At 43.9% G+C, this 23,574-nt stretch overlaps 1 protein-coding gene and 1 long non-coding RNA gene across 2 annotated transcripts in view; one reads left to right on the top strand and one right to left on the bottom strand.

Moving 5' to 3' along the window:
* The window catches only part of LOC148213657 (uncharacterized), a 28,880-nt gene extending 26,628 nt beyond the window's left edge, over nucleotides 1–2,252 (top strand). The window contains exon 3 of the long non-coding RNA XR_015794182.1: nucleotides 1,419–2,252. This is a non-coding gene — a long non-coding RNA (uncharacterized LOC148213657). The remainder of the gene's footprint in view (nucleotides 1–1,418) is intronic.
* A 570-nt stretch (nucleotides 2,253–2,822) lies between these two features.
* UCHL1 (ubiquitin C-terminal hydrolase L1) lies at nucleotides 2,823–14,597 on the bottom strand. Its single transcript, XM_088131161.1, has 9 exons — nucleotides 14,470–14,597; nucleotides 14,110–14,121; nucleotides 12,737–12,865; nucleotides 10,758–10,908; nucleotides 7,946–8,031; nucleotides 6,952–6,999; nucleotides 5,419–5,488; nucleotides 4,240–4,298; nucleotides 2,823–3,263 (listed from the first exon to the last, which is right to left on the bottom strand). Exons 1-9 carry the CDS (start codon nucleotides 14,500–14,502, stop codon nucleotides 3,177–3,179), a joined length of 675 nt encoding a protein of 224 aa, XP_087987287.1. The 5' UTR covers nucleotides 14,503–14,597; the 3' UTR covers nucleotides 2,823–3,176.
* Between the last annotated feature and the right edge of the window lie 8,977 nt (nucleotides 14,598–23,574).

Genomic DNA, 23,574 nt, shown 5'->3' with positions numbered 1-23,574 from the left:
ATAAGGTTGGTTTATTTGATCAAGGTTAAAATAGATATGTTATCTCTGGTAACCCTTAATGGACTTTTGCTGACATCAGGACTGAAATGATGAGGCTTTATGGATTTGTTTATAGATAGGAGATGGGATATGGGAAGAAGAGATAAATTGTTGTATTTTAAGAGGAGATGATAAGTTACTAAAATTGTTTATGCTTGTTGTGATGAAGGGGGAAATCATTTCTTTATACAGTGGTACCTCTACTTACGAACTTAATCCGTTCCGTGACTCTGATCACAAGTTGAGTTGGTCGCAAGTCAAAGTAAATTTTCCCATAAGGTTCAATGTAATTACCGTTAATCCGTTCCGGCGTCTGCGGACCACGCGTCAGGGGTGGAAAAACGGCCACTGACCACGTGGCAGGGCGGAAAAAATGGCCGCGGACGACGTGTCAGGGGCTGAAAAACGGCCACAGACCACGTGGAACGGGTGGAAAATGGCCGCGGACCACGTGGAATGGGCAGAAAATGGTTCGTAAGTCGAGGCGGATTCGTAAGTAGAGGTAAGTTTTTGGGGCCAGAGCTGATCGTATCTCGAAAATTTCGTTAAGTAGGGGCGTTCGTAAGTAGAGGTACCACTGTACATTTTATTTTTCTTTACTATATTGTTTCTTTCTTTTGTTTTTTTTCCTGCACCTATTTTTTCTTTTTATTCTTTTCTTTTTTTTTAGTTTGTATTAGTTTTTTATCATTGTAATTTTTAATAACATTACCATTGGAAAAAAAAAGATACAAGCTAAATAAAGTCACAAATTAAGTATCAGCATAACATGCAAGGATGTTATTACTAACTTCATAGAACTAGAATTATTTTTTTAAAATTTCCTTGACATTTCTTTCTAGCATTTTGGAAAATCCTTCTTTGATATAGTTATCTCCTTCCATACATTAATCTGTTGTTTAAACAGGAGGAAAAAATGTTGACTGTCAAATCTTGACAGCAGTACAGAAGTGGTTTGCTGTTGTCTTTTTCCAGAATGTTTTTTGAGTCCCAAGACTGTATAGACCTTGTCTCCCATCCAAGTATTAACCAAGTCTTGACCAGGCTTAGCTTTTCAAGATCAACCAAGATTGGCTAAATACTGCCACCTAGCTGGGTGAAAGATAAGATAGGCTCACAGCTACTGGTGAAATACTTGAATTGGTATGAACTTCCAGCTGTTAATAATTTGCCAAGTTGTTGTAAATCATAAAATCACAACTGAGTTTGAAGGTGGAAATTAATGTTGCTATCAAATACACACACACACGCACACATACAACCTACATGAAAGTTCTACATAGTGTTTTTCTAATTACAGGGTCTATTCTGAACAAATGAATTAAAATATTAAGAATTTTTACCCTAGGAGTAACAACTCTTATCTAATTCAATTGTAGAGAACAGAAGAGGTGCAAATTATCATACTTCAGACACATTATGTGAAAACCTATTCTCTGGAGAAAGTTTTAATACTGGGAAAGATGAAAAGAAAGAGGACCAGCAGCAAGGTGGATGGACTTACAGTGGTGATGGGTGCACTATTGAAAGACCTGAAGGACCACGAGTAGGGACAGATCCTCCTGGAGAAAATCCATTTATTGGGCAAAGGTGTAACTGAGCCAATGGATGCTTATCATCAACTATTTCATCTAATCACTCCTTACTTTTTCCAGATCCTTTAACAGAAACTTTTATTTTAGGGATGTGCAAAATGGGAGGTTTTTTCCCACAACTTCCTATTTATTTCCTCCTTGGAATGGACCAATCCAAGAATTCTGGAGATAATGCTTCTAGAAGTGTATAATCCAGAATAAAAGTAGGTCCTTGTGTTCCAAAGAATAAACTTCCAGAAATGCACTAATCAACCCTAGAATGCTTGAATGCTTTTGTTTCATTGGGAAAAGTGAATTTCTTACAAATGAAACAGTCCTCCATATCCTTGCCAAAGAAGCCATAGTTTTTTCCATCTAGTCACACAAATCATGATTTGATAAAAATTCTCATGAATGTTGCTTGAATATGTTACCATGGCTTCGTGTCAGAAGATGGTATTTCATTGTGGGGTGCAATGAGCTTACCGCCAAGTTACATGAAAAATGTGTTTAGAAAAATCATCCCGTACCTGTTTTCAAACATTCAGATTTAGTGAAAAACAAGGAAACAGAACCAAAATGAGACTTGAGAGTTGGCCTATTTGACATTTCAGAGGGGCAACACAATTAGGGATCTAGCATTACTTAGCACATTCCTGGGTTTGCTGCAGGACAATAAACTCACAAATCTTGGTGTCTTCTTAGCTCTACCAAGAACAGAAATACAAATTCTGCACTAATTACCATGCCCAAGTACAACCCAGTCCACTCCAGCTCTCAGTTTCTATAGTGTTCCAGTAATACATTCTTGGTTTTTAACGGTTCTTCCCATATATGGCCCATTAGATCATCCCATATGCTTCTGTGGACCACCAGGTTGAAGCCAGATACTGACAATGGGCACCAAATATTACATTTATTTCAGGCACTAAATCTTTTGAGATTTCAGAGAAGAACAGAAACTTCATGAACCTTGGAGACCTTTTTATTTGGGTGCCCCCCTAGTGGACAACCTGCAGTATCCTTGCAGACCACCAATAGTCCATGAATCACAAGCTGGAAAAATGGTTCATATTGTTGTGGGGAAAAGAGGAGGAGGAAGGAGTATTAGGTCTATTTGCCGCCTTATTTATAAAAATAATAAAGATTAAAAAAATCTAAATGTTGCCTACATTATAGGAGTATTAGTAGAGAATACAAACAACCGTCTTTTGGAATAGCAAGAAGAAATTTATTCTTGTGATTGACAAGAAGTCACAACAGCTTGAAAGAAAACTTGGGAAAGACAAGCCTATAAAGCATTTAAACACATTACAGTTAAGGAGTCTCAACGTCTGACGTTTCTCGCCTGCAGCGTCTGAACGTAGCCTTTAGGACAGGCGCCACTGAAGCTGTGTCAGGGAGGGGAGAGAGGAAACAGGATCTGCATTACACCTTAAACTCAAGACCAAGAACAGCTGTTTTGCTTTTGCCTTTTTTTTTTCCCAAAGTTTTTAAACACAAGTACTAAAGGCTTGAACTCCTTCCTACGATGGGCCAAGGGCCTCTTCTGATTGCTAAGCTTCAGGCAGCCTTGCACAGGGCCACGGCAGAAAAGCGGACCTCTCCTTGCTCACGTTCAGTGAACTGCCGGCAGATCTTGGCTGACGCCTAAAGAGAAAAGGATGCAAGGAAGTCAGTCCAGCCACGAGAAGAGGCTGACCATGAAACCTACTCAGAAAGACATCCGCTTCACCTAATACGCATCTCCACGCCACACTGTAATATTATTCCACTGAAGTTGTGAAATCCAAAGTCTGGTATAGATGTAATGCAGCTAAGCCGTGATGGGGTTTGTTTTTGGCTTATCTTGATATGGTCTGTTGAACACACTTGATATGGTCTGTTGAATACATCCCCTATGGCAGTGTGTGCCAAACGTGGCCACTTTAAGATGAGTGGACTTCAACTCCCAGAATTCCCCAGCCACTCAAGTCCACTCATCTTAAAGTGGCCAAGTTTGGACAACACTGCCCTATGGCTTCATCATTATGTGCCCCAAAAGGCAAATATTACCTTTAAGAAACATTTAAAAATACATTTATTTTACACTTTAGTCAAGGTTAACTTGTACACCAGGCCAGGAACACCACTGTCCTATCTCCTCAAGAGGTGCATAATCATTTTACCAAGTTACAAGACTTATCTATGGTCTAGTATGTTGTGTGAATTTGGAATGGATGCCTTTTCCAGTTTCAGGAATTAGACTTTGCCTCATTAGTCATATGAGAAAAGGCAGCCATTCTGGGTTCAAGGACGTGTGAGTTAAGGACCTTGGTTAAGAGGTTGTACAGGATGGGAAGGGTGTAAAGTGACTGTGCAAAACTCTCTTTAGCTAACATCATAGTTAATGAAGGATCACACAGCATTTATAGCTTTCCCTAACTTCAGAAGGGAAAACTAGAAGCACCTTAATTAAATACTCTTTTAGGCATCTTCCTGTAGATACTGGAACCTGTCCATGACAGAAAAGTAATACATAGAGCGAAATGTGGGCTTTACAAAATCCAGCATGTTATGTAATGTGTTGTAGGAACTTTCTAAGGACAAGTGAAATATTGACCACCATAAGCTAAAAGAATCTTACCTTTAGCATGGTGTCATCTGAACTAGCTCCATGCTTTATAGGGAATGGCATTCTTCCATCTGTAAGCAAAGTTGTAGAACAAGTTCAGAACTTCAGTGGCACGTCCATATATGAAAATACTGGTATAAGAGGATTAGCTAGGTCCACTTTCTTGGAGGCTCACTGTAGACAACTTCCTTACTGTCCATCTGTAGCTGTCCACCTCCCAGCCTTGTTAGCTATTCAAATATCCATTAGCAACTGGCTCTAATATCTCCAAAAGGGAGAAGTAATCGCCCTCTCTTTCCAGACGCTGTACATTCCTTTTCACTTCTTCCCATTACCCATGAAAAGCACGACAAAAATTCCCATATTTGTTGTTGTTTGCAACTTATGGTTCATAATTTATGAACCATAAACCTACCACATGGGCTGAGCTCATACAACATCCTAAACTAACACGTGGTTGTTGTATGTACCCGAACTATGTGGTTAATTGATAGTTCATCAATTTACAAAAAGGCAAGTAGCATCTGTGTGTATTTACCTAACATGGATTTTTGAACTGCATCTCTGGACAAGTGTATCCTCCTTAATTCTGTAACACGTTGGACATGCTGCTTTGATGGCACAGCACACGGGCCTCTTTAAAAACTTGTGCTATGGCTCCTTAAGTAAATGCCAGTACAGGCAGTCCTCACTTAACCGCAACAGGGACTGGAAAATTGGTTGTTAAGCGGGGTGGTCATTAAGTGAAGCATAAACTGACTGCACCCAACTTTATGACCTTATTTGTGGTGGTCGTTAAGTGAATCACCACAGTTGGTAAGTGAATCACGCAGTTCCCCATTGATATTGCTTGCCAGAAGCTGGCTAGGAAGGTCATAAATGGTGACCATATGACCCTGGGACACTGCAACCATCATAAGTGTGAGCTAGTTGCCAAGCATCTGGATTGCAATCACGTGACTGCAGGGGTGCCGCGATGGTTGTTAACTTCAGCCACCAGTCATAAGTAACTTTTAAATATTGTCATAACTTCAGACAGCTGCTAAATGAATAGTCATTAAGCGAGGACTACCTGTATAGATGCCTAAAAGGAGTGCTTGCCTCAAATGGTACTCGAAAACTGTTCTGCATTGAAAGCTCTAATTATAGAAAAAAAAAATGGCCTTTTTGAAGTAAACAGACAAAACCTACCCAGTTCATAGAGGTATCCGCCCACACTGGCAAACAGAATGAAATGGAAATTCACCTTATCTTCTTCAGCCTAAGAGAAGATAGAATCAAGAACCTAGAAATCTACTTATTTTAAGAGGAAACATATAACAATCACTTTGGGGACACACATTTAAAAGAAAGAAGTGATGAAAATACTATCTTCCATCAGACATACACAAGTGGAGATCTAAGGCATCAGTAAACTGATTTCCTCTATTGTATAATTCAAATCAGTTTGAATTTGTGGAGGTAGGAACCATCTGTAAAAATCCCAGTGTTGACACTTAGAATAAATTATTCATCATCTGTTCTTAACTAATGTTTCTTGGGTGATCTTTTCCACATTTACAACTCTCTAGAACAAAGCTTGCACAACACTTTCCAGGAGTCCTCTTCTGAATTTTATGTTCTGTGTCTCCAAAGGACTTAAGTTTGGAAAACCAGATGTTATCTACAAGATCTGCAAATAAACCCCCACTCAAAAAAAAAAAAAAAAAAAAAGCAAAACGTGCATTATGGTATCTTCTCACAAATTTTCTCCCAGAAACTCTTAAAACCAACAGTAAGGGTTATAACATTTAAACCTTATATATTTGTGAAGAAAAAAACTAGGGATCTCTATTATGGTCTATGTGCTCTCTTGTCCCATAGAACTAACTTCTGAAGAACTGTGGCATACACTCTACCTTCAATGTTGCCCATCCCATAAAATTCAGCCTTACTCTCCAAGTAGCTTTTTCAAAAAAAGGTAGGGTGCCTCAGAGTTTGAGGGGCCACTTGGCTCTGAGAGTAGAATGCAAATCAGTATGGACATTGAGTACATCAGCAAGCACTAGTTTGTCATGCTCTTCCCACCCTTACGCTAGCCTTCAATTTGTCTTAAGACAGTCTTCCCCCACAACCACGTTCAGAGCTGCAGACTCATCCACAGGCAGCAGGTTGTAGTAACACACAGGCATCACTTCCATCTTTAGTAACATTAGAACAGCCCATCTGACACAAGTAGGGAGGGGAGGGGAGAAATAAGAGTTAGCAAGCCTGGGGGAGTCACCCACTGGGCAAATGTGGCACAGCTGTTTCCAAAATTACTCAATTTCCTGTATTTTGGGGAGTGGGAGGTATCCTAAAAGTAGAACATTAGACTTCATTTCCCAGCAAGCAACAACGATTTCCTATTGGTACGGCAACGTAACGGGCAAAAGGAATAATCTGGAGGAACACAAGAAAGAGCCGCTACCAAGACAATGGTCAGATAAAAGAATCTGGAGTCGGGTGCAGAACTGTAATCTGAGGAAGCGTCTCAGGCAAGACCCTCCCTAATTCTCACAAAGATAAAGGGAGGGAGAGGGGAAGTGCATTCAGACTTGCAAGATTCTGTCCCTATACTCTTATAATAAATGCAGTATTCGTCTGCATGACTTTGGTTTCTAGTCTCATCTACCTCTAAGAGCTGACACACCAGTTTTTGGCACATTACACTGTTGTAAGCCTATAAATTTAAGCAGCATTTACCCGACACTGGCCTTCTTGGGCTACTGCATTGTGGGCTTCTTGAATGGCCTGGGAAGAGACAAAGAAATCAAAAAGGCTTTTTTTTCTTGTAACCTCCAGTGCTCAACACCATTAAGATGACTTAACCTAAGTCGGTGATTTCCATTCCAGTAAAACTTCATCTACCGCTTCTTCAACAAATGTTAATGCTAAGTGTGAATTCTGAATGAAATCCTTCAAATGAGAAAATCATAACATACAGGTAGTCCTTGAGTTATGTCCATTCGTTCAGCAATTGTTCAAAGTTATGACGGTGCTAAACGAATGGAATTTATGATCATTCCTCTGCATTCTGGCCATTGTAGCGTCCCCGCAGTCACATGATCACATGACTATTGGGACGCTGCAACAGCTTGCAATTATATTGCAGCAAGCCAGTGTCACGTAATCGCAAATTCTGATGTTCCCTGCTGGCTTCCCACAAGCAGTCAATGAGGAAGTCAACAGGAAGTCAGAAGTCGCGATCACATGAGATCTTTACTTAACAATGGCAACTGGGATTGCCAGAACTGTCATTGCTAAGCAACATGGTCATGTGTCATGCTTTAAGACTGCATTGCTTAGTGACCGAAATTCTGGTCCCAATTGTTGATGTCACCTGAGGAGTACCTTAATTTAAGTTTATATATTTAAAATATAAAGTAATTATAACTCATCCTGACAAACACTGACCTGAAGATATATAAAAACATATCATTACCCAACTCTATGTTAACGATAGTGAGAAACTGTCATAAGCATTCAGTCTTTCCTATATGTATTTTACAATTTCTACAGTTGTAATCAAATTCTTTACAAGTTCTCATTTAACAAGTCAGTGTATTCCTATTTATACTTGAAATAAGAGACTGGAATTGTTAGGAAACATGATGACATTTCTCAACACACCCTTAGCATCTGCTACCACCTTGAACTCCCTTGCAGAAAAAACTGATCTGAGTCACCTATCTTTTACCTTGTTGTTTTCAAGACGTTTTGCCCTCTCGTCTGGAGAGAGTTCAGCTGTTGCAGTGAGGAACTCTTTTAGTGCGGACCCTTCATCTGGAAAAGATGAAATCAAAAGTGAGAGCAGTGTAGACGGAAACCAAGTAGAAGCAGCTGTTTCCACCAGCTACATTTGCAAGCTTCACTTATTTTGAGGCACATTCATTCCTACTGAGTCAACAGCACATAAGTTTGAATCCAGAACATCTATAATTTCAGGCACACTCAAGAAACAGGAGAATTTATTTCACAGTCCTATGTAGGCTTAACTTTCAGAACTATTAGGGGCTCTAAAAATATTTTTTCATCTCTGCAATATCTCACTGTTGTCTGCTCCACCACCCTGAGGTCTTCTATATTAAATGTAAATTCCTTGGCCATTTTCTTCTCTATAGTTATGAAGTCCAATAGACAAAAAATCTGATTTCCTTATTCTAGAGTTCTGGGGACAGATTATCCTGGAGAAAATCTACGTGGTTGCTAAGAGTCAACACCAACTTGATGGCAGCAATACTAATATAACTTTATTGATTCGTCAGTTGATCATATCAAAACAATGGACGTCAGCCACAATAAGATACAATAAAATAAGGTAAAATAAAGGAAAATAAGACAAAGTAAGATAAGAGAAGATAAAAGTGAGATAAAATAAAATACAGAGACATAAGATGAGTACTAAAGTACAAAGCAGCATGTTTAGGTGAATTCATCACCTCTATGTGCAACCCCAATGCGTTCTATAAAATGTGGGGTTAGCTGGACAGCCCTTACTATAAACGTAACAGTCCTAATATGTGTTTGTGCCCTGAAGAAAATAAGATAATCCTTTGTTATGATCACACTATATGGTTCTGTCAAGTAGTGTCTGCAAGTACTGAGCCCTTGCTGGGGCATGATAATTGATAGCGATATAGGACTTGTGTAATGTCTTCTATTTCTGGTGCTCCACAAACGCCTTCTCTCAGAAGGGCGCTTGGCAGAATTGTCCGTTTTTAACCACAGAATTTAGCTGCTCAAATCTTGCTCTGGTAGGGCTATCCTATGGTATTGAGTCAGACCCATTGTCAAGTATTTTTGTTGGACAGAATATAATCTATCACTCAAAATCTAGAATCCGGTATGGAGACTCAGCTAAATTTTCTAAGCAACAACATTAAGATAGACACCCCCAAACTCCTTTTGGAGAGACATACTGTCTTTTTTTCTTTAGATTTTTTTATCCTGCCTTTATTATTTTTAGAAATAACTCAAGGCGGTGAACATATCTGATACTCCTTCCTCCGCCTATTCTCCCCACAACAGCAGCCCTGTGAGGTGAGTTGGGCTGAGAGGGACTGACTGGCCCAAAGTCACCCAGCCGGCTTTCATGCCTGAGGTGGGACTAGAACTCCCCGTCTCCTGCTTTCTAGTCTGATACCTTAACCACTAAACCAAGCTGGCTCTACTTTAATACCACAATCCAAAAATCACAATACTAACACTCTCAGAATTGCATTAAACTACAAGCTTTACTATGGCGTACTTTTACTGCAAGCTTCTCATGCCCTAAATATGCATTAATGTGCAGAAGTGAGCATTCTACGCGCGCTGGAATTCCTTAAGAACAGAGTTGACAAACGGCAGTTCAGATATTCTGGGAGAAACCAAAGATTATGAATTCTGAAAACATATTACACGGGAACCAGAATTCCAAATTGGGGGTCCTAAAAAGCCAGTTCAGAGTGATAACTTGTATGCTGTCTTCTTAGCAGTGGACAGAAACTATCTTCAGAGAGAGCATTTCCTAATGGACTCTACTGTGTCTCAAGGATTCAGGCTTGTATGCTGAACAGGAACTAATTAAGCCTCTTCTACTTTCATACACCCTTTAAGTTTACTAAGGCTGGTCAAAGTATTTGGAAACTTGCAAACAATCAAACTTGATTTTCAGTATCAAGTAGGTTTAGAAAAGAGCCAATTACTTTATACCTTCTTGGAATCAAGTTATCAGGGTGTTTTGGCTTAAAAAATAGGTATTTTAGAAGTGTGTTTCAAATAATTTTGTCACCTCCCTGAAAACTATAGCTGCCCAGGTTGTTCAGATCAGCGTGGGAACAGTCATCACTAGCAATGGTTCTAGTGCAGTATTTTTCAAACTTGGCAACTGGCAGGGGAATTCTGGGAACTGAAATCCACACATCTTAAAGTTGCCAAGTTTGAAAAACACTGCATTCGTGAGATGTTTTGCGTGTGATTTGCAAATTATAATTCAGATTAATCCAGCCAACTGTGGTTCCTTCAATAAATCATGGTCAAACAAATTATAGACATCTTTTTTTCTAAGCCACATATTACTCTTTGATAAAGGATTGTTTTCTCCAAACAATTTGAGAAGTATTTCAGGATATGAATCCATGTGTTCATTTGCACGCCATGGTGGCACTGAAGCTCTAAAGCTTCACAAAATTATTGGCTCTACTTCTATATTCAGTCTCAACCCATCAGCCGCTATTTGGTACTTGGCCCGGCTCCTAGTTACAGTGTAAGAGTATAGATGTCCCAAATTAAGTCTACCTGCTTTCTGGGAAGGCTGAAGCTATCAACCTAACCTCCAGACAGGTCATGGTTTACTGTTTTCATAAACGGATATGCCAACGAGAAGAGAACTTCCTCTTTATGCTGGAGGTGCTTCCCAGAGCTGCTCAGGGTTGTTCCAGGAAGCTAACCCCACATCAATGGGTGATTTGGGGCATGTAAAGCCTGCAAGATTTATATCCTTTGGAAAACTTTCTCCTAGTACTTACCAAACAGTATTTTATCTTGATTATTAGCTACTGCATGGATAAGGCCAATTGTTCCACAGGAGTTACTGGCTGTCTGCTTTACAAAGTAGACTTCTGAGCTCACTTCTTGACCCTTCAGTTCTTCAATCTGCTTTTTTCTGAAGTTTTCATGCTATAATTTAAGTATATTCATTAGACAGCATCCATTGCTTTGTGTTTCATCACAAACTTGAACCCATCTGTGGGTAGTTCGCATGAACATGCTTCAACCAATTTTCTGTAGAAAGACATGTCTGCAATAACACAGCATGCATAACATATGCATCATACATGTTAACACCTACTCGAACCACACTGGATGAAGGGAAATACAGAATAGTCTTGAGCTGCAAAATTAAGGGCCAGGTAGTTCAAAGAACAAGGAAAATTTCCTTTGAGCCAACAGCTGTAGAGATAATGTTAAAGAGGTACCAAAATCCTAAAGCCCAGGAAGATCTAATACAAGACAAAGGGCAACATTAACACTTAACTGACAGCTTCTGTAACTTGTCAACCAGCACGTGTATGTCAAGGGGCTGCCACTGGAACTCAAGGTCAATTGATCGTTGGTTTTCAGCAACTGGGTGTCACCCACTCGCTTACACAAGCTTATGGTTCCATCACTACATTCCATCATTTGAGAAGGCATAAAGGCTCCAACTAGAGTGGTTTAAAGCCAAAAAAACCCCCAAAAAACCAAAACCCACCAACCACCACCAAGACTTCTGCAGCATCAGGCAACATGCATTCATTAAAAACAAAGACATACCCCCCACATGCCTAACTTTATAACAAGTACCAGCTATACCCATTTTCAAGACATATTTACTAATTGTCCTCATTCATTCAGTGGTGGCATGCTTCATCTACATGACTTCTGAGTCAAGTACAGCTTCTGATGACTTCAGGTCCATGTAGTCTTCCTGGCAGCAATACAGAAGTGATCTCCATGAAGGATTTCTATTCTGTTTTCCCATTTAGCCTACAGCCCTGGTATTCCTTGGAGATAACCCCTCCAAGTACCACCCAGACTCAACCCAGCTTAGCTCTCAAGCCTTCTATCTATTCACTGTACTCATTAAAATGGTCCCTCAAACTCCTCCAAAGTCTTTCCAACTATCCAATTTCTGTTCTCTTACAGTAACCCCCCTTATCTTCCAAGACAGGCTTTCATCTACCGCTGCATCAGTCTTTGCTCCTACTACCTTACATGTGAGAGCAAAATTCCATGATCACCATATTGTCCCATCTGTGGTTTGACTCCCTTAATGCCGCAGTGGGTTAGCTGCTGTTGAAGGTCTTCAGGACCTTCATGGACAGGGATGCGAACCACCCCCTGAATTACACACGCACCAGCCTTTCATCTGCTTCTGATTTACTTCAGTGTTGAAACCCCGTAGCACATGCAGCAAATTCCAGAGATGCCAAAATGACAATACACGTGCGATGATGTATACTCATGTGCTGTTAGGTACTTGCAGCTTCCTACTTGAAGCAAATAAGCTGTGGCTTTTGTGATGACTTCACATAACCTTTATCTGCCCCCCCTGCCTTTAACCCATAGACACCATCCTCAAAGCAACACATGTATCTTAAAAGATACTTCTGTCAATATTCTGCTTTAATGTATGGCTCAAAAGAGTGCCATTCTTCTAACATTCCAGGACACGCAGTAGTTATTAATTCTTGCTTCTAAGCAAATTTCTCTGGCTAGTAGCAAGCAGCAGGTCTCCAGAATATTTACTGTCAAATGTGCTATGCAGGTTTAACTAGGTTAACTGTTTCGGGCAAGATTCTCAAGGCAGTTTTGCAAATTCCTGGGATCCTGGTACGTGATATTACAGGTGCAATTCCACTTCAAGAGACCTCCGAAGATTAGATTAGCAAATTGCTTCCAATGTTACGAAGTATTATACGGAGAAGGATGGATGCGTCTACCTTCATTCACCTTTAGCACTCACCTGAGCAGTGAGGGGAAACAACAGCAGCAGTGCACAAGCTGGGTTTGGCACGGCACTCAAGGAGTCTTCCTCGAACCCCAACACATCCACAAACTGCCAGCCAGGGGAGACTCCTAGGCGGCAGAGCACCTACACGATCAAGGGAAACACATGCAGTCCTGGGTATCTCACGTTCACAAAACAGGCAAGCCACAGTTTGAATGTGCCACCAACAAGCAAATGATATTTTGGCTTAGCTGATCTACAAATTCAGCCAGAGAATCAATGACAACAATACTTCTCTGCTCTGGGTTCAAAACTGGGATAACTATTTCTTTTGAGTTTATTCCAGTGATGAGGAGGAGGCCCATCTGGACCCGGGGATAGATCAGAAACATTCCCAATTTAATAATACTAGCAATAAACTTTCCCTGTTTCACTCTCAATTACAGCAGGAGCAAGAACTCCATTCTGTTCTGGATTCAAAGTCCCAGTCTGGCAGCATCTAGTAAAAATGAAATGCCTCTATTATTATCTATTAGATGTAACACGGCCAGCCATTCTGTGAGTATGAAGCCTGGCTCTACTGGCCAAATGATGTGAGGTTCAGTGGAGTTGCGTTCAATCTGGAATCCTTTTATGGAAGGATGTTCTCACCCTTCAGGGACCGCGTTACAGATGTTAGCAACTGAAAGCAGCTGGTCCACGAAATCTCATTCAACGCCAGGGGAAAGGAGAGTGACTAGACAAAACGAGTCTCTTTCCGGGTGCATTTTGAGCACTAGGAAGCTGGATGCCGAAGACTCGCGCCTGCCCGGTCAAGGGCTTTAGCAGGGCCAGGGATAAGGGCGTGTGCCTGCAGGCGCTGCTGCAGCGGCTTTCGGAGTGTGTGTGCGGGTCCCTACAACAAAGGATGCTGAATCTTCCCCATGATGATGATGATGATGATGATGATGATGATGGGAAGAGTCGTGGCTGCCAATAGAGAACGGGGCACTCCCGCCGTAACGAGGCGGGGGCTTCCTGGCCCGGCGATCCCCGCCGCCTCCACCGGGGCAGGTGGGGCCTCCGCCCCGCAGCCCCTCCCGACGCCAGACCACCCTGCGCTGGACGGCTCCGGCGTGACACAGCACAAACCGCGGCCCGCAGCGCCCCCTGCCGCCCGGCCCGACGAGAGCCGAATCGTCGGCCGAAGGCGAGGCTCCCGCAGAGACCCCCGCCCGGCCGCCACAGGCGCTTCTCTTGCCCGCGCCCCCCCCGCTTCCCGCGGCGGGCGAGCCAGCGAGCGAGCGAGCGCGTCCGCGCCCCCCTCCAAGGGCGAGAACGACGGCAGGTGCGGCGGGCGCGAGGAAACGCCCAGCCGGGGAAGACGCGTCTCTTCCAGCGACACTCACTTTGTTCAGCATCTGAAACACAGAAACAGAGGCACGACAGCGGAGTCAGCCTGCGCAAGGGCGGGGCCCCCTCCATGTTCTTCCCAGGGCCCCCCGCCCCCTCCAAACGCCGGAAGACCCGCTGCATCTCCGGCGGAGGGTCCGAGCAGCCTCCCCGCCCGCTCCCACCCACGTCTAGCCACGGAGGAGAGGCTTCTTCCAGCCCAGGTTCCAGGACGCCACGAGCCCCTTCCCTCACGCCCCCTCCAAGCGGACGCCGAGCCCTCCGACCATCCAAGCGAGCGAGCGAGCGAGCGAGCGAGCCCGCCCATGCAGCGGGCCGGACCGCGGCTGCCCGCGCCGCGCCGCGCCTCGCCTCACCTCCGGGTTGATCTCCATGGCCTGCCACGCCATCGCGCCGCTTCCGAAACCGCCGCGAACAGGAGCCGTTCTGGGGGAGAGCAGCCGGCCGCCCACCCCTATATACCGCCGCCGGACGGACCCACTGCAGAGGAGGAGGGGGAATTGCTGCGGCAAGCGCTGCCCACCAAGAGCCCCCGGGCGTTTTTGGACGGTTTCGCCGCCCCCGCGCCTCTGCCCGCCTCTCGGTCCCCGAGCCCTTCGCCCTGCGCGCCCGGGGGGCCCCGCCGACTCGGAGGCGGGGAGGCTGTGGCCAGCGCGCGCCCCCGGGGTGTAGTACAACCCTCAGGTCGGCTGATCCACCGGGGAGGTTCCCTGCAAACCACCCGGTAGTTGGCGAGCGCAGGAGCGGAGGGCGGGCGGCGCGCAGTCACAGTTGCGCGCCTGGTCCTCTGGCGAGCCGAGCTGCGGGCGCTTTGCAAAGGCTCGGCCGGCTTTGACGCCCCCCCCCCCCCCGCTGTTTCGAACGGGACCGGCGAAGCGGGGCCCTGATCCCCGCGTGCGCGCCCAGCTGCGCTGCGAAACCCGCGAACGCGCGGGGAAGACCGGGGACAGCGAACGCCTCTTTCCGGAGCGGGCTCCGGGGGCTCGGCAGGTGCGGAGGGAACCCGGCGGAGATGCTCCTCGGGGTCTCGTCGTCGGCGGGTGGGGAGCCGAGTTTCGCTTCCTCCGGGGAATCCCGGTCGGCCGCCCTTCAGCCTGCCGGCGCTGCTCGCGGGCGCACCGGCGCGCCGCTCTCCTTTCCACCAATGGCTTCGGAGCGTCCGGCTGACTAGACCGTGGATTCCTGATGTTCTGTGGCCAGCTACGTAACCAGGTTAAAACAACCGCAGGACAAGCCCCCCAGACGACACCCCCTTCCAGTCCGGGAGTGGACTCCTGGTGCAGAACCCGGGCAGAAAAAACAGGAGTCGCTTGCGTCAAAGGCCACGGCTTGCTTTCCCCACATGGGCTTGGCCCTTGCCAAGCGTGCACCCTGGGGTGGAAAATAAAGCCTACTGTACTCCCAGGAAAAGCTCAACTCCTGGTTGGTATCCTGCATGGAAACCTCTGTGGAATTTCCGGGGCAACGAAACAAAATCTTTTTAGAATTTCTTTTTTAGATTTCCCACTTAAATTTTGGACTTCCCACACAGCTGCCTTTCTATGTGCTGGCTGGCTCTGCTCAGCTTTCTAAATCACTGTTTCTCAACTTTGGCAACTCTAAGATGTGTGGGCTTCTACTCCCAGAATTCCCCAGCCAGCATGGCTGGCTGGGGAATTCTGGGAGTTGAAGCCCACACATCTTAGAGTTGCCAAGGTTGTGCAACACAGATCTAGACCAATCAGAATAATTCAAGTGCTATCACCTAGCTGGTATAACATAGAATTTACTTGACCGTGCTTTTCTCAATTAACCCAGTTTGCTCCTTAACCCACTTTTTCGCCTCCAAGTGCGCTCCCTCCTCAAGATTTATCACAGATTTATCTCAGAATCCTAGGGTTGGGAGGGACCTTGGAGATCTTCCAGCCCAGCCCCCCGCTGAACTCAAGAATCCTCACACCATCCTTGAAAAGGTCCAGTGATAGAGTGCCCTGGACTTTGGGAGGCAAGCTCACGTGGTTGGGAAATTTGGATCTTCCACTGTAAAGCTTCCACCATTTGGTCTTAGTCTCACCCATGGATACTCTGGAGAATAAATCCACACCTTTTCCCTATAACATCCTTTCATGTGTTGGAAGACTGCTATTGTAGCATCTCTTAGCCGCCTTTAGGCTCCAAGAGAAGAGAATATCTGTAGCTCAAGGTTGGATTGTGAAGTCCTTGGGGCTCTCTGAGCTTGGTGGTTTGAGTGCAGATGTTTCATTACTCAGCTAGATAACATCATCAGATGTTTGTTCATCTTCTTGAGGTTCCTTTAACCAGTCTTTGTAGGATTTAGCCTCCAAGCCCCATACCATCCTTGTCACTCTTCTCTGCACTCTTTCCAGTTCTTTAGCATCCTTTTTGTGCTGTAGCAACCAGATCTGGACACTGTATTCCAAGCGTGGTCTGTCTAGTGCAGCACAGAGTGGTACTGTCACCTCCTGTGATCTGGACACTATACCTCTATGATGCAGCTCCAAAACTGCATTGGCTGTTTTGGCTGCAGCAGCACATTGCTGGCTCATGCTTAATCTGTAGGCTACCAAGACACCCAGATCCTTCTCAAAAGTACTACTGCTAAGCCAGATACCACCTATCTTGTACCTGCACATCTGTTTTTTCCTGCCTAAGCGCAGAGCCTTACATTTCTCACCATTAGACAACATTTTGTTGGAGAGGGCCCAATCTTCCAGTTTATCCTTTTGTCCTTTTGAATTCTGAGCCTGTCTTTGAAGGTGTCAGCAATCGCACCCCCCAGCTTTGGGTCATGTGCAGATTTTATGAGCATCCTTTCTATTCCCTCATCTACGTCATTTATGAAGATGTTGAAGCATGCTGGGCCCAGGATAGAGCCCGAGACACCCCACTGCATACCTCCCTCCACGTGGACATAGACCCAGGAAGGACCAATGTTGGCTATGGTTGTTCAGCCAACTGTGAATCCATCTGGTAGTGGACCCTTCCATCCCATATGCTTCCAGTTCATCAAGAAGGATGCTGTGATCTACTTGATCCAATGCCTTACTAATACTACATCCACAACGTTCCCTTGGTCCGCTAATCCAGTCACATTGCCAAAGAAAGAAATAAGAGTTGTCTGGCATGACCTGTTTTTAATAAACCTATCCTGGCTTCTGATAATCACCCTGTTTGGTTTTAAGTGCTCGCAAACCTGCTACCTGATTATTTTTTCTAGGATATTCCCAGGTATTGATGTCAAGCTGATTGGTCTGTAGTTTCCTGGGTCCACTCTCCCCCCCCCCATTTTTTTTAACACACTGAAACAACAGTAACTCTTCTCCAGTTTTTTGGCACTTCCAGAATTGCTCCAGAATTTCTCAAATATTCAGTCAGTGGTTCTGAGATGACATCTGCTACTTCCTTTATCTCCGTGGAAGGTAATTCATCTGACCCAGGAGACTTGAATTCATTTCTACTACCAACTCCTTACCTACTTTTATCTGCATTTCTTTTCCTTTTGTGAAAAGGCAGATGCAAGATAAGAATTAAGTAGCTCAGCTTTCTCCCTCACCGACTTGCCATTTTCTCCAGTCCTTTCCATAACTTTCTCTTGTTCCAGACACACCCAAAGAATCATTTTTTGTTATTTTTGGTATTCACAGCAAACCTTCGCTCATGCCAAGCCTTAGCCTTCCTGACCCCATGCTTGCACATCTGGGGTTTTTCCTGATTTTCTGCTTTGTTGTATGCCCCCTTTTCCATTGTTTAAACTTGTCCTTTTTGTTTCTCAGTTAATCAGAGAGCTCTTGGTGCAATCCCACCAGCCTCGTCAGATGCTTCCCGTTTTTTTTCCTCTTTGGTATTGACTGTGGTTGGGCCATAGTTACTTCATTTTTCAGAATTTCCCAACTCTCCTAAGGGTTTCCATCCATGGAATCCTTCCTGCTTTTTCTCTTAGCTTGTTGAAGTCAGCTTTCTTGAAGTCCAGAACACTAATCTGGCTACCTTCAGTTCTCCTGGCCTGCAGTATGGTGGATTCTAGAATTACATGGTCATTCTCTCCCACAGTTCCTACTGCTTCCACTTCTTCAACTATTTCTTCTCCCTTAGTAAGTATTAAGCCCAATATATCTGATTCTTAGTTCCCTTCTCCACCTTTTGGATGGTGAAGTCTTCTGCAAGGCATGTCAAGAACCTGTTGAAAAATTCTGCTGCAGAATTTGACTCCCAGTTGATGTCAGGGAAGTTGAAATCCCCTATTATCACAGTGCTGTGTTTCCTGGGTATCTTGGCCATCTGGTTTGTGAAGACTTTGTCTATATCTCCTGCTTGGTTGGCTGGTCTGCAGTACACACTCACAATATCATGTTTGTTTTTGCTTCACCCAAACACTTCCAGCAGGGTTTTCATCCTTAGGATCATGAATTTCCATACAGGTGCAGTAACTTTCTACACATAATGCAATTCCACTTCCCTTTTTGTTGGATTTATTTCTTTTGAACAAATTATATCCTTACAGTACTCTATTCCAGTCATGAGATCCATCCCACCATGTTTCAGTTACACTTGCGATATCCAATTTCCCATCTTGTGCTAGGAGTTCAAGTTCTGCCTGTTTGTTGCCCATACTCTGTGCATTGCTCTACAGGTATTTCAACCCTTTAGTAATCCCTTTCCTAAGTTTCTCTGCTGCATCTCCTGGTATACTCTTGAGTAACCCTTCTTACCCCTTCCTTCCTTCCTTCCTTCCTTCCTTCCTTCCTTCCTTCCTTCCTTCCTTCCTTCCTTCCTTCCTTCCTTCCTTCCTTCCTTCCTTCCTTCCTTCCTGTCTTTGGTCTTATGTTTGGGATGTGGTTCTAGGTAGTGGTCTCCTTCCCCCTTCAGATTTAGTTCAGATTACCTTACCAAGATGCCTTCCAAAGACATTCTTCCCAGTCTGAGATGCAGCCCATCTCTTGCCAGAAGCCCTTCCTGTAGGCAGTGAAGACTGGGGTCCAGGAATCCAAAGTTTTTGCCAGTGGTACACCTCCAGAATTCTCCAGTCCTTCCTTGGGCTGTGAGCAACAGTTAGAAGTATGGATGGAAACACCACCTGTGCTCAAAACCTTTTTGCCTGCCTGCCTAGCTCCTCATAGGCTTTTGATATTCTTCCCAGGCTCTTTCTGGCATCATCATTTGTTTCAACGTGAAACAGAAGAAAGAGACAGCAGCCAATAGGTTTAATTACTTGGGTCAGTCCCTCCGTCACATCTTGGATCTTTGCGCTTGGGAGACAATATACTTCCCCTGATAACATGGCTGGTTTGCAGATTGCCGACTCTGGTCCTCTGCACAGCAAGGCACCCATTTCCATTCCATGCCTTTGCCTCTTTGAGGGAGTAAATGGTTCCTTATCTCTGTGACAGTCTGACCTCCTCTCCTTCCTGTTACTGGGATGCTGGGTGAAATTCCTTCTCTAGAAATCTGTGGGACTTTCTCCAGGCAGAGTACCTGAAACTGCTTGTGCAGCTCCACTGACAGCAACCGTCTCCTCGTTCTCTAAGATGTGCTACCATCCTTCCTCTTTGAAGGCTCCTGGTTTCTCTGTGGTAATATCTTCCTTCCTGTGTTGTTCTTGAGACATCCTCCTGCTTTATCCAGAAACTCCTCATCTTCCCTGATAAGTCTCAGCATGACTAGGGAGGCCTTTAGCCCCTCCACTTTCTCCTCCAGCAATGCAATGAGGTTGTGCTTGGTCCAGTTGTAGTCAGAATCTTCCTCAGGCGGGAACCCAAACATAGGACGTATCTTACAGATCACCAGAGTGCTTCCTTCCTTCTCCATCTGCCTCTTGGAGATTGTACAGATCCAAAGAGCCCCTTTCCACTTCTCCCACACTCAGAGTGACCTTCTACTCACTTCACAGAATGTGGCAGGCCTATGCAAATCCCTCCAATGAATCAGACTCCAAACTGCTACCTTGAGCAGATGAGACGAAGTTCCACTTTTCTACCGCTCATGTAGGAACATAAGCAGGCCCCTGCTGGATCAGACCCTTGAACCATCAAGTCCAGCCATCTGTTTCGCAGTGGCCAACCAACTGCACAAGGACACCCACTTATCTCCTAGCAAGTAGCCTTCAAAGGCAATCACACTGCCATCAGGGCTAATAGCCACTGATTCCCATGACTTCCACCAATTGGTCCAACCCTTTTTTGAAGCCAGCCAAGCTGGTAACCTCTCATGGTAGCAAATTCTGATATTGAATTATGCATTGGGTTAAAAAAAAAAAAACCCACTTCCTTTTGTCTGTCCTGATTCTTCCAGGGTTCAGTTTCATTGGGAGACCTCTAGCTCTAGTATTTTTGGGAAAGGGAAAACAGCTTCCCTTTATTTATTCACACCATGCGTAATTTTTTATACCTCAGTCATATTCCCTCTTGTTCACTTCCTTTCTAGGCTAAAAAGCCCCAAATGTTGTCACCTTTCCTTATAAGGAAGCTGCTCCAGCCCCTGGATCATCTTAGTTGTCGTCCTCTGAACTTCTCTAACTCTGCTTGACCAGAACCGCACACACACTGTTCCAGGTATAGTCACACCATTGATTTATATAAAAATATTATAGCATTGGCATCTCTGTTTTCAATACTGTTCCTTATTACCCTTAACATGCTGTTGGCCTTTTATACGGTGGACGGCCGCTGGGCCAGCACCTTCCTTGAACTGTTTACCATTGCCCCAAGGTCTCTTCCCTCATCAGTCACTGCTAGCTCTGAACCCCTTAGTTTGTAGGAGTAGTTGGGATTTTGGGCACCCGTGTGCATCACTTTGCACTTGCTCGTGTTGAATGGCATCTGCCATTTTGATGCCCACTCCTTTAATGTGCAGGGAACCGTTTGGAGCTTTTCACAGGCCCTTATCATTTTTACCACTCTAAACAATTTAGTGTCATCACCAATCTTGGCTATTCTACTAGTCACGCCCAGATCTTTTATATATATATTTAAAAACACCAGTCCTAGGGCAGAACCTAGGAGAGCCCACTAGTTACATCTCTGTTTTGAGAAATGTCCATTTACTCCTACTCTTTGTTTTCTGTTTTTTGATTGATTATCTGCTATCAAGTCAGTGTTGAATGTTAGGGACCACATAGATAGATTGTCTCCATGATGATCTGTCCCTTATCTGATCTCTCAGATCTTCCAATGGTGTACCTATTGCCTCTGTAACTGAGTCTATCCACTTTGCTGCTGGTCATCCTCTTCTTCTCTTTCCTTCCACCTTTTCCAGCATTCGAGCCTTATTTAGAGAGCTGGGTCTTTGCACAATGTGTCCAAAGTAGGATAATTTGAGCCTAGTCACTGGTGTCTCGAGTGAAAATTCTGGATTGATTTCTTTGATAATCCATTTGTTTGTTTTCTTGGCTGTCCACAGGATTCTCAGAAGTCTTCTCCAACACCAAAGTTTGAAGGTGTCAATACTTTTCCTATCCTGCTTTTTCAGAGTCCAACACATGCTTCCATAGAATGCCACTTTGCTTGCACTATTCTAATCTTTGTAGGTATAAACACATCATGGCATCTGAATATTTTTCTAAGGCCTTCATGGCTGCTCTACCAAGTGTTAGTCTGCAGTGTTTTTTATTCTTTAGCCAGTTGTTTACCCACAAGAAGACCTGCTCTTTTATTCCATGGCTGTTAAGCTTACTAGGACGTCTTTGAAGAGGGACTTTTTCAAGGGCTTTTTGAAAATCTAAGTAGATTATATCTCCTGGTTTGCTCTTACCCACATGTTTATTAACCCCCTCAAAAATCTCTAGTAGATTAGTTAGACAGGGCCTTCCTTCCCTTGTTGGGTAACCTTGAGCAAGGCCTATATTTCCAAATGGTAATTTTATCTTTAATAGCAATTTCCAGTATCTTCCCCAGAATAGATGTTGAAAAGAGAGGCCTCCCTGTGAGTCAGTATGAAAAATTGGAGTCACGTTGATCACCTTCTGTCCTCAGCTTCAGAGGCTGAGTATAGAGCTAGGTTGCATATTTTAGTCAGAGGGTCCACAATCTCAGTTTTAAGCTTCAGTTTAATGTAAATACAAACATTAATTCCCTTCTTGCTAACTTTGCATGGATGCCATCAGGGTGTTATAATTTTTCTGTTCACTTCCCAGAATGTTCCAGGCCTATGTGAATTCTCCCAATGAGTCAATCTGAGCATCTACAGGTAGTCCTTGTTTAGTGACCACAATTGGGAGCTCTGTTGTTAAGCAAGGCGGTCGCTAAGTGGGAAATCATGTGACTGTGACTGCTTTCCTTTTCCCCACTGCCCCACCCTTTGGAATGCTCGCCCTGGTGCTGGGATAATTAGCAAGAAGGGAATTAATGTTTGTAATTACATTCATTGGAGAGGAAGCGATTACAAGAGAGTAAGCAGGCACACAATGGGGAATGCACATTGAAAGCAATGCGCTGGTACTGGCAGCCCCAAATGCACTCGGGAGCCATGAGCATTCTACGCAAACGGCCCAGTGTATTCCCCGTTGGCACAGTTGTACTATTGCTCCATGAGTAAATCATATCTATGTTTAAACATTTCTCCATTTACACTATTCACATCTGCAGTCTTACCATTTATCAACGTTCTCACAGCATGTATGACTTCTTTTCACCCATTTGCCACTTGGACACTACCATTTATCACATTTGTTTCAATTCCACTCTGTGGCGTAGCACCAACATCCTCATAGACATGTTTAAAATACTCCTCCTAGCATTCTCTCCCTTCAGTTTTATCCCAAATGTTTTCAACACTTTTTTTAAAAAATTACTCAGCTGGAGGCTTCTTAAGTCTGTTTTACTCACTTCCAAAACAAAGTTTTATTTCCATCAAAATCACTCTGCATTTTCTTTGCCTTTTTTAATCTTAGCTGTTCCTTGCTCCCTTAGATAGTTTTGCAGATATATTTTTCTTCCTCTCCACACTATAAAGTGCCTGCCTCTCATCCTTATTTTTTGCAGCATTCTGTTATATGCATTCTTTCCCTTATCCACAGCCTCTTTCACTTCATCATTCCACCAAGTGTCTTCTTTCGTACTTCCTGTATGTATATAGCACTTGTATTTTCTGCAGTTCTACTTTTACTCTTGGTTATCACTTTTTCTTCCATGTTTATATTTTTCCCAAGATCTGCTGTTGACACTAACAAAAATGATGTGTTTCACCTTCAGATCTTTTCAGCACCCTTGTATCTTTCACTAACGTTCTCACTTTTTTATCATAATCAATTAAATCAATCATGCTTTTAGATGTGCATTAATTCCCTTGCCTTGTGTATATAGGAGTAAACTCATGCTTAAGCCTCACATTTGACACAAACCTTTTGCTAAGCAGATACTCATCAATCAATCATTGTTCTCGTTTATTCTTGGATTTATGAAAACCCATTTTTTCTATACTCTCATCTTATGTCCACTCACGGATTCATGTCACATAACAGTATTTTT

The sequence above is a fragment of the Python bivittatus genome, unplaced genomic scaffold (assembly GCF_059951505.1).
Source record: "Python bivittatus isolate LINGU-HERP-01145 unplaced genomic scaffold, Pbiv_v1 ctg000970_np1212, whole genome shotgun sequence".
Lineage (NCBI taxonomy): Eukaryota > Metazoa > Chordata > Lepidosauria > Squamata > Pythonidae > Python > Python bivittatus.
This window is presented reverse-complemented; position numbering and strand designations above follow the sequence as displayed.

Bases quoted from the DNA above. Each gene is read 5' to 3' on its own strand.
- UCHL1 (XM_088131161.1), bottom strand. From the start codon at position 14,502: ATGGCGTGGCAGGCCATGGAGATCAACCCGGAG. The intron at 10,909-12,736 runs GTGAGTGCTAAA...CTTAAATTATAG, and splicing joins TGTTTCCCCTCACTGCTCAG to CATGAAAACTTCAGAAAAAA. The intron at 8,032-10,757 runs GTAAGTACTAGG...CATCTTTTCCAG, and splicing joins TCAAGATAAAATACTGTTTG to ATGAAGGGTCCGCACTAAAA.